Below are 23,793 nucleotides of genomic sequence, written 5' to 3' on the forward strand. Positions count from 1 at the left end.
ACCCCTCACCACACCCACAATTCAGTTTAACGAATAGCCAAGAAGTGGGGTGATAAAAAAGTGGGAAAGCATATAAAATAAGGAATTGGAATAATTGTGCTTTATAAAAAATCATAACCACCACAAAAAAAGGGCGGGCCTCATGGACTCTTGCTAATATGAAAGAAATGAATTTATCAGGTAAGTTCTTACATAAATTATGTTTTCTTTCATGTAATTAGCAAGAGTCCATGAGCTAGTGACGTATGGGATAATGATTACCCAAGATGTGGATCTTTCCACACAAGAGTCACTAGAGAGGGAGGGATAAAAGAAAGACAGCCAATTCCTGCTGAAAATAATCCACACCCAAAATAAAGTTTAACGAAAAACATAAGCAGAAGATTCAAACTGAAACCGCTGCCTGAAGTACTTTTCTACCAAAAACTGCTTCAGAAGAAGAAAATACATCAAAATGGTAGAATTTAGTAAAAGTATGCAAAGAGGACCAAGTTGCTGCTTTCTAAATCTGATCAACCGAAGCTTCATTCCTAAACGCCCAGGAAGTAGAAACTGACCTAGTAGAATGAGCTGTAATTCTCTGAGGCAGAGTTTTACCCGACTCAACATAGGCAAGATGAATTAAAGATTTCAACCAAGATGCCAAAGAAATGGCAGAAGCTTTCTGGCCTTTTCTAGAACCGGAAAAGATAACAAATAGACTAGAAGTCTTTCTGAAAGATTTAGTAGCTTCAACATAATATTTCAAAGCTCTAACAACATCCAAAGAATGCAACGATTTCTCTTAAGAATTCTTAGGATTAGGACATAATGAAGGAACCACAATTTCTCTACTAATGTTGTTGGAATTCACAACTTTAGGTAAAAATTCAAAAGAAGTTCGCAACACCGCCTTATCCTGATGAAAAATCAGAAAAGGAGACTCACAAGAAAGAGCAGATAATTCAAAAACTCTTCTGGCAGAAGAGATGGCCAAAAGGAACAAAACTTTCCAAGAAAGTAATTTAATGTCCAATGAATGCATAGGTTCAAACGGAGGAGCTTGAAGAGCCCCCAGAACCAAATTCAAACTCCAAGGAGGAGAAATTGACTTAATGACAGGTTTTATACGAACCAAAGCTTGTACAAAACAATGAATATCAGGAAGAATAGCAATCTTTCTGTGAAAAAGAACAGAAAGAGCAGAGATTTGTCCTTTCAAGGAACTTGCGGACAAACCTTTATCTAAACCATCCTGAAGAAACTGTAAAATTCTCGGAATTCTAAAAGAATGCCAAGAAAAATGATGAGAAATACACCAAGAAATATAAGTCTTCCAGACTCTATAATATATCTCTCTAGATACAGATTTACGAGCCTGTAACATAGTATTAATCACAGAGTCAGAGAAACCTCTTTGACGAAGAATCAAGTGTTCAATCTCCATACCTTTAAATTTAAGGATTTCAGATCCTGATGGAAAAAAGGACCTTGTGACAGAAGGTCTGGTCTTAACGGAAGAGTCCACGGTTGGCAAGAGGCCATCCGGACAAGATCCGCATACCAAAACCTGTGAGGCCATGCCGGAGCTACCAGCAGAACAAACGAGCATTCCTTCAGAATCTTGGAGATTACTCTTGGAAGAAGAACTAGAGGCGGAAAGATATAGGCAGGATGATACTTCCAAGGAAGAGATAATGCATCCACTGCCTCCGCCTGAGGATCCCGGGATCTGGACAGATACCTGGGAAGTTTCTTGTTTAGATGGGACGCCATCAAATCTATTTCTGGAAGTTCCCACATGTGAACAATCTGAAGAAATACCTCTGGGTGAAGAGACCATTCGCCCGGATGCAACGTTTGGCGACTGAGATAATCCGCTTCCCAATTGTCTACACCTGGGATATGAACCGCAGAGATTAGACAGGAGCTGGATTCCGCCCAAACCAAAATTCGAGATACTTCTTTCATAGCCAGAGGACTGTGAGTTCCTCCTTGATGATTGATGTATGCCACAGTTGTGACATTGTCTGTCTGAAAACAAATGAACGATTCTCGCTTCAGAAGAGGCCAAAACTGAAGAGCTCTGAAAATTGCACGGAGTTCCAAAATATTGATTGGTAATCTCACCTCCTGAGATTCCCAAACTCCTTGTGCCGTCAGAGATCCCCACACAGCTCCCCAACCTGTGAGACTTGCATCTGTTGAAATTACAGTCCAGGTCGGAAGCACAAAAGAAGCCCCCTGAATTAAACGATGGTGATCTGTCCACCACGTTAGAGAGTGTTGAACAATCGGTTTTAAAGATATTAATTGAGATATCTTTGTGTAATCCTTGCACCACTGATTCAGCATACAAAGCTGAAGAGGTCGCATGTGAAAACGAGCAAAGGGGATCGCGTCCGATGCAGCAGTCATAAGACCTAGAATTTCCATGCATAAGGCTACCGAAGGGAATGATTGTGACTGAAGGTTTCGACAAGCTGCAATCAGTTTTAGACATCTCTTGTCTGTCAGAGACAGAGTCATGGACACTGAATCTATCTGGAAACCCAGAAAGGTTACCCTTGTCTGAGAAATCAATGAACTTTTTGGTAAATTGATCCTCCAACCATGATCTTGAAGAAACAACACAAGTCGATTCGTATGAAATTCTGCTAAATGTAAAGACTGAGCAAGTACCAAGATATCGTCCAAATAAGGAAATACCACAATACCCTGTTCTCTGATTACAGACAGAAGGGCACCGAGAACCTTTGTAAAAATTCTTGGAGCTGTAGCTAGGCCAAACGGCAGAGCCACAAACTGGTAATGCTTGTCCAGAAAAGAGAATCTCAGGAACCGATAATGATCTGGATGAATCGGAATATGCAGATATGCATCCTGTAAATCTATTGTGGACATAAAATTCCCTTTCTGAACAAAAGGCAAGATAGTCCTTACAGTTACCATCTTGAACGTTGGTATCCTTACATAACGATTCAATATTTTTAGATCCAGAACTGGTCTGAAGGAATTCACCCTCTTTGGTACAATGAAGAGATTTGAATAAAACCCCATCCCCTGTTCCTGAACTGGAACTGGCATAATTACTCCAGTCAACTCTAGATCTGAAACACAATTCAGAAATGCTTGAGCTTTTACTGGATTTACTGGGACACGGGAAAGAAAAAATCTCTTTGCAGGAGGTCTCATCTTGAAACCAATTCTGTACCCTTCTGAAACAATGTTCTGAATCCAAAGATTGTGAACAGAATTGATCCAAATGTCTTTGAAAAAACGTAACCTGCCCCCTACCAGCTGAGCTGGAATGAGGGCCGCACCTTCATGTGGACTTAGAAGCAGGCTTTGCCTTTCTGGCTGGCTTGGATTTATTCCAGATTGGAGATGGTTTCCAAACTGAAACTGCTCCTGAGGATGAAGGATCAGACTTTTGTTCTTTGTTGAAACGAAAGGAACGAAAACGATTATTAGCCCTGTTTTTACCCTTAGATTTTTTATCCTGTGGTAAAAAAGTTCCTTTCCCACCAGTAACAGTTGAAATAATAGAATCCAACTGAGAACCAAATAATTTGTTACCCTGGAAAGAAATGGAAAGTAGAGTTGATTTAGAAGCCATATCAGCATTCCAAGTCTTAAGCCATAAAGCTCTTCTAGCTAAAATAGCTAGAGACATAAACCTGACATCAACTCTGATAATATCAAAGATGGCATCACAGATAAAATTATTAGCATGCTGAAGAAGAATAATAATATCATGAGAATCATGATGTGTTACTTGTTGCGCTAAAGTTTCCAACCAAAAAGTTGAAGCTGCAGCAACATCAGCCAAAGATATAGCAGGTCTAAGAAGATTACCTGAACACAGATAAGCTTTTCTTAGAAAGGATTCAATTTTCCTATCTAAAGGATCCTTAAACGAAGTACCATCTGACATAGGAATAGTAGTACGTTTAGCAAGGGTAGAAATAGCCCCATCAACTTTAGGGATTTTGTCCCAAAATTCTAATCTGTCAGACGGCACAGGATATAATTGCTTAAAACGTTTAGAAGGAGTAAATGAATTACCCAATTTATCCCATTCTTTGGAAATTACTGCAGAAATAGCATTAGGAACAGGAAAAACTTCTGGAATAACCACAGGAGATTTAAATACCTTATCCAAACGTTTAGAATTAGTATCAAGAGGACCAGAATCCTCTATTTCTAAATCAATTAGAACTTCTTTAAGTAAAGAACGAATAAATTCCATTTTAAATAAATATGAAGATTTATCAGCATCAACCTCTGAGACAGAATCCTCTGAACCAGAAGAGTCATCAGAATCAGAATGATGATGTTCATTTAAAAATTCATCTGTAGGGAGAGAAGTTTTAAAAGATTTTTTACGTTTACTAGAAGGAGAAATAACAGACATAGCCTTCTTTATGGATTCAGAAACAAAATCTCTTATGTTATCAGGAACATTCTGCACCTTAGATGTTGAAGGAACTGCAACAGGTAATGGTACTTTACTAAAGGAAATATTATCTGCATTAACAAGTTTGTCATGACAATCAATACAAACAACAGCTGGAGGAATAGCTACCAAAAGTTTACAGCAGATACACTTAGCTTTGGTAGATCCAGCACTAGACAGCGATTTTCCTGTAGTATCTTCTGACTCAGATGCAACGTGAGACATCTTGCAATATGTAAGAGAAAAAACAACATATAAAGCAAAATTGATCAAATTCCTTAAATGACAGTTTCAGGAATGGGAAAAAATGCCAAAGAACAAGCTTCTAGCAACCAGAAGCAATGAAAAATGAGACTTAAATAATGTGGAGACAAAAGCGACGCCCATATTTTTTAGCGCCAAATAAGACGCCCACATTATTTGGCGCCTAAATGCTTTTATCCGGAACGCCGACATTTTTGGCGCAAAATAACGTCAAAAAATGACGCAACTTCCGGCGACACGTATGACGCCGGAAACGGAAAAGAATTTTTGCGCCAAAAAAGTCAGCGCCAAGAATGACGCAATAAAATGAAGCATTTTCAGCCCCCGCGAGCCTAACAGCCCACAGGGAAAAAAAGTCAAATTTTTGAAGGTAAGAAAAAATGATTAAATCAAATGCATTATCCCAAATATGAAACTGACTTTCTGAAAAATAAGGAAAGTTGAACATTCTGAGTCAAGGCAAATAAATGTTTGAATACATATATTTAGAACTTTATAAACAAAGTGCCCAACCATAGCTTAGAGTGTCACAGAAAATAAGATTTACTTACCCCAGGACACTCATCTACATGTTTGTAGAAAGCCAAACCAGTACTGAAACGAGAATCAGCAGAGGTAATGGTATATATAAGTGTATATCGTCGATCTGAAAAGGGAGGTAAGAGATGAATCTCTACGACCGATAACAGAGAACCTATGAAATAGACCCCGTAGAAGGAGATCACTGCATTCAAATAGGCAATACTCTCCTCACATCCCTCTGACATTCACTGCACGCTGAGAGGAAAACCGGGCTCCAACTTGCTGCGGAGCGCATATCAACGTAGAATCTAGCACAAACTTACTTCACCACCTCCATCGGAGGCAAAGTTTGTAAAACTGAATTGTGGGTGTGGTGAGGGGTGTATTTATAGGCATTTTGAGGTTTGGGAAACTTTGCCCCTCCTGGTAGGAATGTATATCCCATACGTCACTAGCTCATGGACTCTTGCTAATTACATGAAAGAAAAATGGTTACCGTGCTGTTGCAGAGTTGAATGGGTGACTTGCTGTTTAGCAAAAGGGAAAGATATACTTTAATTTAACTCCTGCTATAGAAGGAGTTTAGTAGATGATTTCACTATAGGAATGTATAAGTGATTAAGTTGTATTTGGTTTGTGTTCAAAACGCACATTTCTATAAGAGTAATATAGTAACAATCTTAAAAAGTTACATACTTAGAATATAGTGGCTACCATTTTATGGCACTTCAGCACGCTCACACTACTTAGTGGATAATTAACTCTTTCAGTAATTCGCAATATAAACCAAAGGAATTTTTTCTACTTTGGGGTAATTTGAACTGTCAGAGCAAGCGAGCCATACTTAAAGGGACACTGTATCCAAAAATGTTCTTTCGTGATTCAGATTGAGCATGAAATTTTAATCAACTTTTTAATTTACTCCTATTATCAAATTTTCTTCATTCTCTTGGTATCTTTATTTGAAATGCAAGAATCTAAGTTTAGATGCCGGCCCATTTTTGGTGAACAACCTGGGTTGTCCTTGCTGATTAATGGATAAATTCATCCACCAATAAAAAGTTGCTGTCCAGAGTACTGAAACCAAAAAAAGCTCAGATGCCTTCTTTTTCAAATAATGATAGCAAGAGAAAGAAGAAAAATTGCTAATAGGAGTACATTAGAAAGTTGCTTAAAATTGCATGCTCTTTCTGAATTACAAAAGAAAAAATTTGGGTTCAGTGTCCCTTTAATCTAGATCCATAATAAGGAGATTAAATCATGCCATTACGTTATATCATTATCTCTCTTTAGTGTAAAAGTTAAAACACACAGTGGTAATTATACCTTCCAAACCACCACATGCTATTATCCACTATTCACAACCCGGATGTGTCTTTGTGTCCTAATTTTGTTCAATAAAGTGAGACCTTGAATTTTTTAAATTCTATTCACCCTATTTTAATAACAATTTGTATACACTAGTATATCCCATTATTTCTTAAGGGGCCAGTACTCTTTCTCTTGTTGCTTGCTTCTGCAACTCATCGTATTGTAAATATTTACACACATTCATTAAAAATAACACATTTTGGTTATAGTTGCTCTAAATGAACTTCTTATGTGCTGCAAACATTCAACATTAGCTTCTGCACAAGACTGAGAAAGGGACACTGTACTTCATACATCAAAACATGTTATTATTACTCTTTATTTATTTGTTGTTGTGTAAATAAAATCAGAATTAAAAGCCTTCTATATGTAAACTGAAAGTAATACAGCAGTATCAGCACTTCCTCATTGGCTGGGAGGAACTTACTCAGAGCTTCCAACCACCCTGAATATTACACCCAACTGTCCCTCCACTTGTTTCCCCAGTCAGGGCAAATACCCCAGTTTCTAAGGACATGCTTTAACCTCTGCCTAGCCATGGCTATGACACACCTAGTTGCCCACAGGACACCAGTGGCCCTGCCCCTCTGTCATGACTCTTCCAAAGGTTTCACTCACCTCCCTGTCCAAGAAAGGCTCTGGGAGATGTTTGGAGCGGTATACTTCCTACTAATGATCTTTGGCTGATACCTAGCATCTAAAAATGTATTTTTTAAAATATATTTTTAGCACAAAAAGAATTGAAAGCTGTCTAAATTTAAAATCATTTAGAAGTATCAGTTGTGTGCTAGAAATCACTGTTCCCTGTAAGGTGTGTGCGTGGCCTGTTTTTCTGTAAGTGCACACTTTATTTCCAAGTGTGCTCTGGTTTCTTAGTGGAGGGGTTGAACTTTGGACATCTGAAGCCTCCACACATGAAATTGAGCGGTAGCAGAATGCCCTTACTCTCATCTTTGAGCTAGGCAGCTTGCAAGGCAACAGTAATAAGCCATACACAGTTGATTACATACTGAAGTGCACCAGCTAATTAGGGAGCAGCTTTATAATAACCAATAAGCTTACTATTCTGTTACCGCCTTGCCCAGGTATCCCACCATCTCAAGCTGTGTTTGTTTTGTTACAGAAACTGTTTGTACACCACTTTATGTTTTATTCTCTGGCTACATTTTGTAGAAGCTCTAAAGGCTGCTTTACTGAATCTTACTGTGTTGTAACTGTCCCATACAAACAGCTTGCAGTAAGCTGCAATTTTTCATCCAGACTTTCTATAAATTGATGCCTGCCTCTGATTAGCATGGCACACAGTCATATCCCTGCATGCCAATATAATATGGAGTATGACGTCTTTAATGGCGATTACTGTAGGATAATGTAAAATGAACATTGATTTAGTACATGGCCAAAATATCATATATTGATGAGTAAGTTTAAAATGACTTGTGCATGGTAAAACATCTGTTCATCCCTGTGTAATAATAAGATTTAACCAACTATCAGTTTAGTATGGTGTATATGAATATAATATCAGCAGTGGGTAATGGTATTATTTAGGTAAGCCTAGTATCACTACAGCCTTGGCTATTGATAATACCTTGTGTCCCTCAGTATTGCTAAATGTACCAGATAATAATGTTAGAAATACTAACTTTTCTTGATCTGCACTATCAATCCAAATAGCTATCAGCTAAGAAATGTAAATTAACAGTGCCAAACTAAGTATCTGCTGAGAACTATGTATTAACAGAAGTTACTATGTTGTGTTTTGTTATACTGTTGCTATAGCAATGGGTGTTACTGTTTACCCAACATAGTAAAATAACTGCTACATGTATTCTAACATTAGATGGATTTGGAATATCTGAAGAACTTATTCCTTTGCTTACACATATTTTACACAGATTTGTTGTTTTAACTAATCACAATAAAATAGCACCATATTATTTGCATTTATCATTGTATGTATACAAATATTTATAGGCATAAAATGACTAAATTCTCATGGGCATATAGAGACAAATACATTGATTATGTTTCTGAATTATCCTGTGTGATACTAACTCTAAACTGATTTTGTATATAAAGGTCAAAATTGAAATGTGCATCTGTAATGACTTTTATTAGAAGCATTTTTGCTACTTGAAGTATATTGCACAATGCTTCTTTTTCAAATTGTAATATATAGTATATATATATATATATATATATATATATATATATATATATATATATATATATATATATATATATATATACTATATATTATATTTCAATTTTATCTTTTCTTACCCTTTAAGATGTTTATTCATCGTACCATGTTTCAGACAATGTCATGTTCTTGAACAGAATCGCATACTAACCTTGAACTTGAGATTGAGCTATATATTTATGTATAGATATTATACCGTGAGGGAAAAAATGTATTTGATCCCCTGCTGATTTTGTACTTTGCCCACTGACAAAGAAATGATCAGTCTATAATTTTAATGGTAGGTTTATTTGAACACTGAGAGACAGAATAACAACAACAAAAATCCAGAAAAACACATTTCAAAAAAATTATAAATTGATTTGCATTTTAATGAAATTAATGGAAAGCCTCTTAAAAGAAAGAATTATGACTTACATAAAGACAAACAATTTAGAGGACCAAAATCAGCATGGTTTTACTTCAGGGAGATCATGTCAGACTAATCTAATTGACTTCTTTGATTATGTAACAAAAGTATTAGACAAGGGAGGAGCAGTTGATGTAGCATATCTAGATTTCAGCAAAGCATTTGACACCGTCCCACACAATAAACTTATTCACAAACTATATCTCCTTGGTCTAGATTCAAAAATTGTGAACTGGGTGGAATGCTGGCTTAAGGACAGAAAACAAAGTGTCTTAGTAAATGGAGTTCATTCAGCAGAGGGGGCTGTTACTAGTGGTGTTCCTCAGGGGTCAGTTCTGGGGCCTGTTTTGTTTAACATATTTATCTGCGATATCAGCAAAGGGCTACAGGGGAAAGTATGTCTCTTTGCAGATGATGCAAAAATTTGCAACAGAGTGGATGTTCCAGGGGGGGTAGACAAAATGAGAAGTGATATACAACAATTGGAGGATTGGACAAATGACTGGGGTCTAAAGTTTAACACAGCAAAGTGTAAAATAATGCATTTAGGGAAGAAAAATCCAAATGTTAATTACAGACTCAATGACACTTTACTGACTGTTACAGACGAGGAACAGGACTTGGGAATTATTATTTCAGATGATTTAAAACTTAGTAAACAATGTAGTAATGCAGCAAGTAAGGCTAGCAGAATGCTTGGATGTATTGGTAGAGGTATTTGCAGCAGAAATAGTAAGGTCCTTATGCCACTTTATAGATCATTAGTTAGGCCTCATCTTGAGTATTGTGTGCAGTTCTGGAGACCATATCTTCAGAAGGATATTAACAAACTTGAATCTGTGCAAAGGAGGGCTACCAAAATGGTACATGGTCTAAAAAATAAAACTTACCAGGATAGGCTCAATGACCTAAATATGTATAGCTTAGAGGAGAGAAGGGAAAGAGGTGATATGATAGCAACTTTCAAGTACATTAAAGGGTTTAGTAAAACTGAGGCTGTGGGTATTTTACATAAAATGGAAAATTCAAGAACAAGGGGTCATGAGCTCAAGCTAAAGGGTAGTAGATTCAGAAGTAATTTGAGGAAGCACTTCTTTACAGAAAGAGTGATTGATTTATGGAATAAACTTCCTCAAGAGGTAGTAGCAACAAACACTGTGGGGGACTTTAAAAATGCATGGGACAAGCATAGGGCTATCCTACGAACTAGATAAGTTTATACTGTTAGGTAAGGTCGGGCAGACTTGCTGGGCCTATGGCTCTTATCTGCCGTCAATATCTATGTTTCTATGTTTCTATGTTTCTAATGAGTGAAATAAGTATTTGAGCCCCTATCAATCAGCAAGATTTCTGACTCCCAGGTGTCTTTTATACAGGTAACAAGCTGAGATTAGCAGCACTCTCTTAAAGGGAGTGCTCCTAATCTCAGCTTGTTACCTGTATAAAAGACACCTGTCCACAGAAGCAATCAATCAAATTCCAAACTCTTCACCATGGCCAAGACCAAAGAGCTGTCCAAGGATGTCAGGGACAAGATTGTAGACCTACACAAGGCTGGAACGGGCTACAAGACCATCGCCAAGCAGCTTGGTGAGAAGGTGACAACAGTTGGTGCGATTATTTGCAAATGGAAGAAACACAAAATAGCTGTCAAACTCCCTCGGTCTGGGGCTCCATGCAAGACCTCACCTCGCCCTCGGGGAGTTTCAATGATCATAAGAACAGTGAGGAACTACACGGGAGAATCTTGTCAATGATCTCAAAGCAGCTGAGACCAAAGTCACCAAGAAAACAATTGGTAACACACTACGCCGTGAAGGACTGAAATACTGCAGTGCCCGTAATGTTTCTCTGCTCAAGAAAGCACATATACAGGCCTGAAGTTTGCCAATGAACATCTGAATGATTCAGAGGAGAATGTGGTGAAAGTGTTGTGGTCAGATGAACACCATCCCAAGAACACCATCTCCGCCGTCAGACATGGAGGTGGAAACATTATGCTTTGGGGGTGTTTTTCTGCTAAGGGGACATGCCAACTTCACTGCATCAAAGGGCATTGAAAATGGGTTGTGGATGGGTATTCCAGCATGACAATGACCCAAAAAACACGGCCAAGGCAACAAAGGAGTGGCTCAAGAAGAAGCACATTAAGGTCCTGGAGTGGCCTAGCTAGTCTCCAGGCCTTAATCCCATAGAAAATCTGAGGAGGGAGCTGAAGGTTCGAGTTGCCAAACGTCACCCTCAAAACCTTAATGACGTGGAGAGGATCTGCAAAGAGGAGTGGGGCAAAATCCCTCCTGAGATGTGTGCAAACCTGGTGGCCAACTACGAGAAACGTCTGACCTCTGTGATTGCCAACAAGGGTTTTGCCACCAAGTACTAAGTCATGTTTTGCAAAGGGGTCAAATACTTATTTCACTCATTAAAATGCAAATCAATTTATAACTTTTTTGAAATGCGTTTTTCTGGATGTTTTGTTATTATTCTGTCTCTCACTGTTCAAATAAACCTACCATTAAAATTTTAGACTGATCATTTCTTTGTCAGTGGGCAAACATACAAAATCAGCAGGGGATCAAATATTTTTTTCCCTCACTGTATATGCTCTATTGTTTTTATGTGAGTACAATCCACTCATTTCTTGTTTGTTTTTAATGAGAAATCTAATGTAAGACATTTTATAAATGAATGAAAACAAGTGCCTGTTCTCTGGGGATTTGTTTGCTGTATCATTAGGTATATGGAAATAAAATTTGCAGACTGCTCCAAAAATTAGAGAGAACATTGCTCCCAATTAATAATACTTATTGGCTGATAGCTACTTCATACTGATACTTGTTGGCTGATAGCTACTTTATACTGATACTTATTGGCTGATAGCTATGTCCTTATAATGTTTACTCAGAATTAGTAGAAAATACCTATATACCAATACTCATTAGTATGAAGTACACATGTAATACTAGTGTATTAGTTTAAAGGGACATGTTCTTTGAGTCTCCAATTGGTACTTTAACTATGCATTTAACCCATTGGCAGGAATTAAACACATAGCATTGCGGGCTCACTACTTCTAAGATGACATGCTCTAACAAATTAGAATATTAATTTGTGCATTATAATGTCCCTTTAACATTTGTTCTGTACTAACATTAAAATGGAAGAACAACATTCAGAAGGAATATTCTTTCTACTAATAAAATGTTAATAAAAACAGACATTTGCCAATCCATAGATTTCTAATGGAAAACATGTAAATTCTTTCGTCAGTGCAATGTTTGTATAGAAAAGTATCTGATTTGTAAGAATTACAGTGCTTGAGCATGATTTCTGAAATTTCCTTTCAAAATCTCTTAAACTCTTCTAAAGACCACTTAACTGTAAATGTAAACAAGTAAAAAGTGTGACACAGCAAACCATCAAGGTCACTAGACAGTAGCAATGAATGAAGTTGCATTTTTACATTTACAAGTTGTGCAAAATTATCTTTATAGATTAATAGCAGAATTGTCCCTTCGGTGCCATGTCGTTTTTCATCTGCTGCATTATACAAACAAGTGGGAATGTTTCTATGTACTAAAGAATTATGTATTAGCTGCAGCTAGTGATTCTTTTACATTTTTATTGTGGGACTTAGAGTCTTTGAAACCAGTAGATTTCTTCTCAGATTATGATTGTCTAATACAGACATCTTCAAACTTGGCCCTCCAGAGGTTTTGGAACTACTGTACATTTTCAAGTTGCTCAGCCATCTGATATGCTGGCTGAGCATCATGGGAAATGTAGTTCCAAAACCTGGAGGGCCAAGTTTGAAGTTGTCTGTTCTAATACATTGGGGGCTATTTATCAAATGTCTTGCGGACCTGATCTGACAGTGCGGATCAGGTCCGCAAGACATCGCTTAATACGGAGATCAATGTGCTCTCCGTATTCAGCATTGCATAAGCAACTCACAAGAGCTGCTGGTGCAACGCCGCTCAGAGCAGGCGGACAGGGTTATGGAGCAGCGGTCTTTAGACCGCTGCTTCAAAACTGCTGTTTCTGGCGAGTCTTCAGAACACGGGCCCACAAGCTCCATTCGGAACGTGATAAATGGGCCCCATAGTATTAAAGGGACAATAAGCCAACAAGCCTAAATACCATATATAAAATAATGCAATAGGCTGGTGCTAAAAGCATTCATCTTATTTTAGAAAACAAAGAATTAGTTAAAGGGATATGAAACCCAAAAGTTTCCTTTTGTGATTCAGACAAAGCACACAATTTTAAAAACGTTTACAATTTACTATTTTAAAATTTGCTTAATTCCCATGTTATTCTTTGTTAAAGAGATACCTAGGTAGGCACTACATGACAGGAGATAGTACTGCCGTCTAGTGCTCTTGCAAATGAATAACATTCATTTCATAATAGATGTAAATTAGAAAGTGGTTTAAAATTGCATGTTCTATATGAATCATAAAAGAAAAGTGTTGGGCTTCATGTCCCTTAAATTTAAGCACCCCTCCAGAATGCCCTTACCCCTCTGTCAGCTGCCTCTCTTCTTGGTCCGATTTGTACTTGTTCATGTGGGCAGGTGTTACAACCAATCAGGTGCATAGTGTTCTCTTGTTAGACTTAAATGCAGCATGCGAACTAGTATTGAAATGGTAAAAAGATGGTAAAACTGACACTTGCAGGGAATACATGTTTTTACACAGCTAATACCCAATGCTTATGAGGCAAAAGAGACAATTCCCATAGTTCTATTGGAGGGTAGTGACCAGCCTCCACAATTTGTAAAACAACGAAAACAAATATTTTAATATCCCTTTAACTATAATTTAGATACTATAACACTAAATTAAAAATCAATATTGCATAAATATGATTTTATATGTTTTCATCTACTTAAAGTGTCAGTAAACCTTAAAAATAATGTTATATAATTCTGCACATAGTGCAGAATTATATTAGCCAAACATTATTAAAACATAATTTCCCCTCTTAATTTTTTTAAAAAAGCGCTGTTTCACAGACCCGCTCTCTGCTCTCTGCTGAGCGGGTCTGTTATATTTACTCAGCGCATCGGGCCAGCTGTATAGTCACAGTCCGGCCTGACCAGAGAGCGGGTCTGTGAAACAGCGCTTTTTTTAAAAAATTAAGAGGGGAAATTATGTTTTAATAATGTTTGGCTAATATAATGTTATATAATTCTGCACTATGTGCAGAATTATATAACATTATTTTTAAGGTTTACTGTCCCTTTTACTATAAAGGGCTCGAATGCACCTATATATATGCAAGAGTTTTTTGTTTTGCAAAACAGTTAACCAGAGCGCTGAAGTTGCACGACATGCGTTAACTTTAATTGAGCACAATCGCGTTTATTTTCAACTTGTAATATGAACGGAAAACCCAACGCGCACAAACACCCGCGATAAACCCGTTTTCGCTTGCGCTTGACTCTTAGTGCGCCACTAGTAATCCAGCACTAAATTGAGTATTTATATTTGGGCATAAAGAGCAAATTACAGAAGGGGTGGTCCGCCCACCAGCGGATGCACTAGAACTCTTAAAACTCAAAGAAGCAGGCTGGCTAGAATTTGCAAGGTAGAGTTTTGTTTACATGCCCGGTGGTCTATGCAGAGAAGAGACAGCGGTAAAGAACAGAGAAGAGGGTGAAAAAATAAATGTAGGAATAGGCACCAGTATTCCCTGCACCCTTAAAGGGTCTAGTCAAAATTAAACTTTCATGATTCAGATAGGGCATTTCATTTTAAACAACTTTCCAATTTTATTTTATCATCAAATTTTCTTTATTCTCTTGGTATTCTTTATCAATTTTTCTTCGTTCTCTTGATATCTTTATTTAAAAAGCAGGAATGTGATGCATAGGAGCCGGCCCATTTTTGGTTGAGAACCTGGGTTATTCTTGCTTATTGGTGGGTAAATGTAAGCCTCCAATAAGCAAGCGCTATCCATGGTGATGAACCTAAAATGGGCTGGCTACTAAGATTTACATTCCTGCTTTTAAAATAAAGATCGCAAGAGAATGAAGAAAAATTGATAATAGGAGTAAAATAGAAAGTTGATTAAAATGTCATGCTCTACCTGAGTCATGAAATAAAAAAATTTGGTTCAGTGTCCCTTTAAGTGAATGCATTTGACAGTTTTTCACAGCTAGAGGGTGTTAGTTCATGTGTGCCATATAGATAATATTGTGCACACGCCCTGTGGAGTTACTTGTGAGAGGACACTGATTAGCTGAAATGTATCTATCAAAAGAACTGAAATAAGGGGACAGTCTGCAGAGGCTTAGATACAAGGTAATCACAGCGTTAAAAAGTATATTAATATAACTGTGTTGGTTATGCATAACTGGGGAATGGGTAATAAAGGGATTATCTAACTTTTTAAACAATAAAAATTCTGGAGTAGACTCTCCCTTTAATATTTAGATTTGTGTTAAATTGTTTGCACCCTCAAATGTTTTGGTTTCGAACCACTTCTGGGACAAAACATTTGATATTTTATTTTGTGTTGAGTTTTTGCATCCTGCGTCACAATAATATGTTCCATTAAATTGGCTGTTGTCTTTGTAGGGTGCAAGTTACCAATGGGCCTTATGAGTGGGCTTATACCAGATAATCAGATATCCGCGTCCAGTAATGTAGGTAAGTGACATTCTTATACTATCAAAACAGATCTCTGCAGCCTACGGGCCAGATTACAAGTTGAACACACAAAATGCAAGGGGTGTGGACAGTAGACATTGCTGGAGCACAGTCCTCGTTGTATGCATTTGGTTATTTATTGATTTTTTTTGTGCAAGGTAGCATAGTGCACTACACTGTTCATGTCGGATAGTGAAAGAGTATACTTTCTCTCAGATAATAGATTTCTAGAACTAACCACGCTAAAATGAATGCCAGGTAGAACGAGCGTCAAGCTGATGGAGCGTGCAAATTCAGCTGATGTAGTGGAGTTTTTGTTTGCTATATACCTAACATGTTTTTGAATGAAAAATAGCACATAATACTTATTGTTTTTTTTAACCCCTTAATGACAACTGACGTACCAGGTACGTCATGCATTAACAAGCAGTTAATGACAATGGACGTACCTGGTACGTCAGTTGTCTAACAGAGTGCTGGAAGTGATCACAAATGCTTCCAGCAGCTCTGAGGGTATTGCAGTGATGCCTCGATATGGAGGCATCCTGCAATACCACTTTACAAGCCTCCGATGCAGAGAGAGCCACTCTGTGGCCCTCTCTGCACTGGTAGCGATAGTGCCGGGTGTGAGGGTGCGCGCGCGTGCACGATGCGCGTGCGCAATGCGCGAGGGTGCACGTGCGCGCGCGTGCACGTGCACCATTAGCCACACTGACACCAATGAATGAGGGCAGAGAGGGGAAAAAAAAGGGAATTTTTAAAAAAAAAATATAAAAGGATCTGGGAGGGGGTAGGGGTATTGTGGGGGGCTGCTACACTACAGAAATAGTTTTTTAAGTAAAAAATAAAATAAAAATACTTTTTGGGGGGGTTTTGGGGCCAAACTGGGTACTGGCAGACAGCTGCCAGTACCCAAGATGGCGGTAATTAGGTAGGGGAGAGGGTTAGAGAGCTGGAGGGGGGATCAGGGAGGTTGGGGCTAAGGCAGGGGTCCATCACAGCTAAAATACTTTATTATTTTTATTTAAAAAAAAAAAAAAACTCTTTTATTTAGTACTGGCAGACTTTCTGCCAGTACTTAAGATGGCGGGAACAATTGTGGGGTGGGGGAGGGAAGAGAGCTGTTTGGGAGGGATCAGGGGGTGGGATGTGTCAGGTGGGAGGCTGATCTCTAAAATTAACCCTGCAAGCTCCCTACAAGCTACCTAATTTAACCCCTTCACTGCTGGGCATAATTAACGTGTGGTGCGCAGCAGCATTTAGCGGCCTTCTAATTACCAAAAAGCAACGCCAAAGCCATATAAGTCTGCTATTTCTGAAAAAAGGGGATCCCAGAGAAGCATTTACAACCATTTGTGCCATAATTGCAGAAGCTATTTGTAAATAATTTCAGTGGGAAACCTAAAGTTTGTGACAAATTTTGTGAAAAAGTGAACTTTTTTTTTTTTTATCGCATTTGGCGGTGAAATGGTGGCATGAAATATACCAAAATGGGCCTAGATCAATACTTTGGGTTGTCTTCTAAAAAAAAATATATACATGTCAAGGGATATTCAGGGATTCCTGACAGATATCAGGGTTCCAATGTAACTAGCGCTAATTTTGAAAACAAATGGTTTGGAAATAGCGAAGTGCTACTTGTTTTTATGGCCCTATAACTTGCAAAAAAAGCAAAGAACATGTAAACATTGGGTATTTCTAAACTCAGGACAAAATTTAGAAACTATTTAGCATGGGTGTTTTTTGGTGATTGTAGATGTGTAACAGATTTTGGGGGTCAAAGTTAGAAAAAGTGTGTTTTTTTCCATTTTTTCCTCATATTTTATTATTTTTTTTGTAGTAAATTATAAGACATGATGAAAATAATGGTATCTTTAGAAAGTCCATTTAGTGGCGAGAAAAACGGTATATAATATGTGTGGGTACAGTAAATGAGTAAGAGGAAAATTACAGCTAAACACAAACACCGCAGAAATGCAAAAATAGCCATTGTCATTAAGGGTAAGAAAATTGAAAAATGGTCCGGTCATTAAGGGGTTAAAAATGTGCTAAAAGAGAATGCAGTATGTTAGATTGCGCACAAGCTCCACACATAATCAACCACTTGTTATAGAGCACGCTTAGCAAGCTGCTAACAATTCCTATTGAAAGTAAGAGAGCGCTATATTGGTATCTGGTGCATTACAAAAAATCTTTGTTTAAACATTTTAACTAACAATTTGTTATACCCAATGGTACGTTACTGATTGTGTGAGTGAAATCAAGTGTCCTTCAGCACTTTACAGCAAAGCTATACTATTGTCTACCAGAAAAATATCCTGCTTTATTTACTGATATAAAACCACAAGCATCACGAAGCGCATGAATTACTGCTGCATCAGTACAGGGGGGAGAATGGCTCAGTAAGGAAGGGGTTACAAATGCACTAAAACTACATATTCTGCCACTGAATTGCTCTACTTGGGAGCCTAGTATTTAGCATTGTGTTGTATTTTTCTCTGGCAATTATGATGTAAAGTTCAATATTTTCTTACAATTATATATATACAGATACATAGTAACAGCACATTTTCATTTTTAGATTATATATATATATATATATATATATATATATATATATATATATATATATATATATATATATATATATATATATATAAAACAAACAGTCACAACAGAGGGGGTAGAATCACTGAGCCAGTGGGTAGGTAAAAGTATACAACGTAATGACTTAGTTACTTGTCAAACTGAGATTCCAAACTGAGATGGATTGAACAGTTCAGTGTGTTTCACACAAGAAGCGGTAAAATATCAGTATTAGATCAGGGTCAAAAGCCCCGCAGGTGCTAGGTATAACAAGGCAAACACTCCCAGCACAGCAGAATATCCAATGGAAGTCAATAGACACACATATTTATATACGGTAGGAAATAGCAAAACTGAATGCGAGCAACCAGGTGCTCCGACAGCCTGTGGCTGTACGTTCCTTACCGCTCCAAAGTGTGTCTCAGTCAGGTTTCAATTCCACATGACTCCTAGCAACTTGCTTCAGGGTTCCGATGTTCCGCTGTGTGCATCCATTCACCGGAAATGCAGAGGGAGGATAGTGAAGGGGGGTGTGTCCAAGGTAACCCCACTACAGGGAGTGCAGAATTATTAGGCAAATGAGTATTTTGACCACATTATCCTCTTTATGCATGTTGTCTTACTCCAAGCTGTATAGGCTCGAAAGCCTACTACCAATTAAGCATATTAGGTGATGTGCATCTCTGTAATGAGAAGGGGTGTGGTCTAATGACATCAACACCCTATATCAGGTGTGCATAATTATTAGGCAACTTCCTTTCCTTTGGCAAAATGGGTCAAAAGAAGGACTTGACAGGCTCAGAAAAGTCAAAAATAGTGAGATATCTTACAGAGGGATGCAGCAAAAATTGCAAAGCTTTTGAAGCGTGATCATCGAACAATCAAGCGTTTCATTCAAAATAGTCAACAGGGTCTCAAGAAACGTGTGGAAAAACCAAGGCGCAAAATAACTGCCCATGAACTGAGAAAAGTCAAGCGTGCAGCTGCCAAGATGCCACTTGCCACCAGTTTGGCCATATTTCAGAGCTGCAACATCACTGGAGTGCCCAAAAGCACAAGGTGTGCAATACTCAGAGACATGGCCAAGGTAAGAAAGGCTGAAAGACAACCACCACTGAACAAGACACACAAGCTGAAACGTCAAGACTGGGCCAAGAAATATCTCAAGACTGATTTTTCTAAGGTTTTATGGACTGATGAAATGAGAGTGAGTCTTGATGGGCCAGATGGATGGGCCCGTGGCTGGATTGGTAAAGGGCAGAGAGCTCCAGTCCGACTCAGACGCCAGCAAGGTGGAGGTGGAGTACTGGTTTGGGCTGGTATCATCAAAGATGAGCTTGTGGGGCCTTTTCGGGTTGAGGATGGAGTCAAGCTCAACTCCCAGTCCTACTGCCAGTTTCTGGAAGACACCTTCTTCAAGCAGTGGTACAGGAAGAAGTCTGCATCCTTCAAGAAAAACATGATTTTCATGCAGGACAATGCTCCATCACACGCGTCCAAGTACTCCACAGCGTGGCTGGCAAGAAAGGGTATAAAAGAAGAAAATCTAATGACATGGCCTCCTTGTTCAAATGATCTGAACCCCATTGAGAACCTGTGGTCCATCATCAAATGTGAGATTTACAAGGAGGGAAAACAGTACACCTCTCTGAACAGTGTCTGGGAGGCTGTGGTTGCTGCTGCACACAATGTTGATGGTGAACAGATCAAAACACTGACAGAATCCATGGATGGCAGGCTTTTGAGTGTTCTTGCAAAGAAAGGTGGCTATATTGGTCACTGATTTGTTTTTGTTTTGTTTTTGAATGTCAGAAATGTATATTTGTGAATGTTGAGATGTTATATTGGTTTCACTGGTAAAAATAAATAATTGAAATGGGTATATATTTGTTTTTTGTTAAGTTGCCTAATAATTATGCACAGTAATAGTCACCTGCACACACAGATATCCCCCTAAAATAGCTATAACTAAAAACAAACTAAAAAATACTTCCAAAACTATTCAGCTTTGATATTAATTAGTTTTTTGGGTTCATTGAGAACATGGTTGTTGTTCAATAATAAAATTAATCCTCAAAAATACAACTTGCCTAATAATTCTGCACTCCCTGTAGAGCCGTAGTAAACCTTAGCTGTCACCGCTCCAAAACAAGTAAGATACCTTAGCTCTCTTAGGTCCTGGATTTTCAGGCAATGCAGATATGAAGAAAAGATGAGCAATCCAAGACACGTTTAAAAACAGTTCCTTTATTCAAAAAATTGTTAAAAGGTTCCAGGAGGGTCCGTGATCAAATTTGTGAAGCAGCACAGGCAAACTGAAGGCTGACATGTTTCGGCTATACAGCCGTAATCATAGCTAATTCAGTATACCTGTGGTGCCTATTTAAAAGCAAACCTAGAGGATAATTGGCTTACAAAACAGCCAATGCCTATGCAGTCACATAACATCAAGGGTTAACCCTTCATAGTGAATTCCCAACATATGGGTAACTAAATAACCCAATAAGTAGATACATAACATGTTATTCAAATTAACACTGGTAACATAAAAGAGATGTGAAAAGAGAAGAAAATAGAAGAAAAAGAAAAGTTAAAAAGAAAGAAAACAAAGAAAAAGAAAGAAAAAGAAGAAGAGGAAGAAAAAGGAGAAGAAAAACCAAGAAAAGAAAAGATAGAAAAAAGAACAAAGCCAAACAAGCCAGGGTTAAAAACATTGCTAGTATTAAAACCTGAAATCCAAGATATAAAGTCTGTGAAACAGGAATATATATTTAATTAAATTAAATATTGGGTTTGATATTCATTTCATTTGCGATAGTATATATGTGTGTTTTTTATATATAATGTGTGTTGTTATAATATTGCCATCACTATATTTGATTTAACCCTTTTAAGAAACTAAGTTCTGAACAAAAAGTTTGTTCCAAAATACCGGGTTCCAATTTCCAAACTGTCTAAAGTAGTACACACCGTCAGCGATAGTTATCACTATATATTAAAGGTGATCATAGTTAGAATAATGTGCCTTATAAAAGGACACACAATAGTTCAAGTGAAATAGAGTTCACGACTCAAATAAGTGAAATTACTCACACTTAGAGGTTATTCTTGGGTAATAGGATCATCTCTACACATACTATCCCTTTCAAAAAGAGTTACTTATACATTTAAGTTATGATATATGCGTGTGCACCATAATGTACACATATAAAAATATATATACATATAATTATAGGCGCTGTGATATTATTAATATACTGGAATATGTCTTATCATTAAAACAGTTCCCATATAGGAATCCAGCTAATTGAAACCTAAGATATCCTTAAAGACCTGCTCATCGGTGACAATGTGTCCAAAATAGACAGTATTAGTAATGACAATAAAAAAATGACAATAAAAAAAAAAAAAACAACCAATGCAAACAAAATGAAAACCACTAGCTCATTATCCCTGGTAACCCTATTTGTAAAATAGGGGGAGCATTTGTTTAAAGGGACAGTCTAGGCCAAAATAAACGTTAATGATTCAGATAGAGAATGTAATTTTAAACAATTTTCCAATTTACTTTTATCACCAATTTTGCTTTGTTCTCTTGGTATTCTTAGTTGAAAGCTTAACCTAGGAGGTTCATATGCTAATTTCTTTGACCTTGAAGCCCACCTCTTTCAGATTGCATTTTAACAGTTTTTCACCACTAGAGGGTGTTAGTTCACATATTTCATATAGATAACACTGTGCTTGTGCACGTGAAGTAATCTGGGAGCAGGCACTGATTGGCTAAACTGCAAGTCTATCAAAAGAACTGAAATAAGGGGGCAGTTTGCAGAGGCTTAGATACAAGATAATCACAGAGGTTAAAAGTATATTATTATAACTGTGTTAGTTATGCAAAACTGGGAAATGGGTAATAAAGGGATTATCTACCTTTTAAAACAATAAAAATTCTGGTGTAGACTGGCCCTTTAAAGGAGAGACATTTTCCATGACAAATTCTTGCCTGCAGTGTTCAACTCAGAGTAGGAAACAAAAATGTACAGTGTAATACCTGGCTAAAAGTGACAGCCTTTGCAATTTATTTCCAGTAATTGATTAAATCGTACTCTGAGTTGAGTCCCTTAGGTACCCTAGTCTTCAACTTGAAGACCCAAAACATTTCACGTTTTCCAAGGATTTCATCCCTATCGCCCCCCCTGAGAGGTGGCTTAATCCATTCAATTACTTGCCACCTAAAGGTATCATTTCTTTTGTGGTGTACATACCTAAAGTGCTTTACAAGAGGTGTTGTTGCTTCACCCAATTTAATGGTGGATAGGTGATTACGTATTCTTGTGTTGGCCTCAGTTGTCGTGAGGCCTACATATTGTAGGTGACATTCAACACATGTAATCAGGTAAATAACATAGGAGGATGTACAGTTGAGGCAGGACAATATTTTTAATTCTTCACCAGTAACCTCTGACCGGAAAGTATCAGAAAAGATACCAAATTCACAAGGTCGACACCTAGACCTGCCACACCTGTACATCCCCCCATGTGTAAGCCAAGCACTTGGACGTTCCCTTATTTCTGGTGGAATTTCAGAGGGGGCAACACAGTTGCCTATCGTCTTACTGCGTCTGTAAGAGCAGCGTAATCCTTTCTCAACGCTACTCTGTAATTTATCGTCTGCAGCCAACATACAGAAATGTCTGTTGACTATCTTACAGATGTCGTTGTATTCGTCACTGTAATCTGTGACAAATGTAACTTTAGATGGCATCCTTGTGGACATTTCCTTCGCTCCCTTGGATTCTCCCAGTAGTCGATTCCTATCAGACTGAGCTCTGTTAACAATATGTTTAGGATACCCTTCTAGGTATAATCGTTCCCTCATTAGCCTACACTGTTCAACATAAGTAGTCTCATTAGAGCAATTTCTCTTAACTCTGATTAGCTGCTCCTTTGCAACTGCAAAGGGGACATGCCTCGGATAGTATATATGTGTGTTAAAAAACACACATATATACTATCGCAAATGAAATGAATATCAAACCCAATATTTAATTTAATTAAATATATATTCCTGTTTCACAGACTTTATATCTTGGATTTCAGGTTTTAATACTAGCAATGTTTTTAACCCTGGCTTGTTTGGCTTTGTTCTTTTTTCTATCTTTTCTTTTCTTGGTTTTTCTTCTCCTTTTTCTTCCTCTTCTTCTTTTTCTTTCTTTTTCTTGGTTTTCTTTCTTTTTAACTTTTCTTTTTCTTCTATTTTCTTCTCTTTTCACATCTCTTTTATGTTACCAGTGTTAATTTGAATAACATGTTATGTATCTACTTATTGGGTTATTTAGTTACC

The 23,793-nt window shown here is 37.6% G+C and overlaps 1 protein-coding gene across 1 annotated transcript in view; it reads left to right on the plus strand.

The window, feature by feature from the left end:
* Positions 1 to 23,793, plus strand: part of F5 (coagulation factor V) — a 423,639-nt gene that overhangs the window by 326,614 nt on the left and 73,232 nt on the right. Inside the window, exon 20 of the mRNA XM_053706505.1 lies at positions 15,795 to 15,866. Coding sequence (XP_053562480.1) covers positions 15,795 to 15,866 — 72 coding nt within the window. The remainder of the gene's footprint in view (positions 1 to 15,794; positions 15,867 to 23,793) is intronic.

This window comes from Bombina bombina, chromosome 3 (genome assembly GCF_027579735.1).
Source record: "Bombina bombina isolate aBomBom1 chromosome 3, aBomBom1.pri, whole genome shotgun sequence".
NCBI classification, from domain to species: Eukaryota; Metazoa; Chordata; class Amphibia; order Anura; family Bombinatoridae; genus Bombina; species Bombina bombina.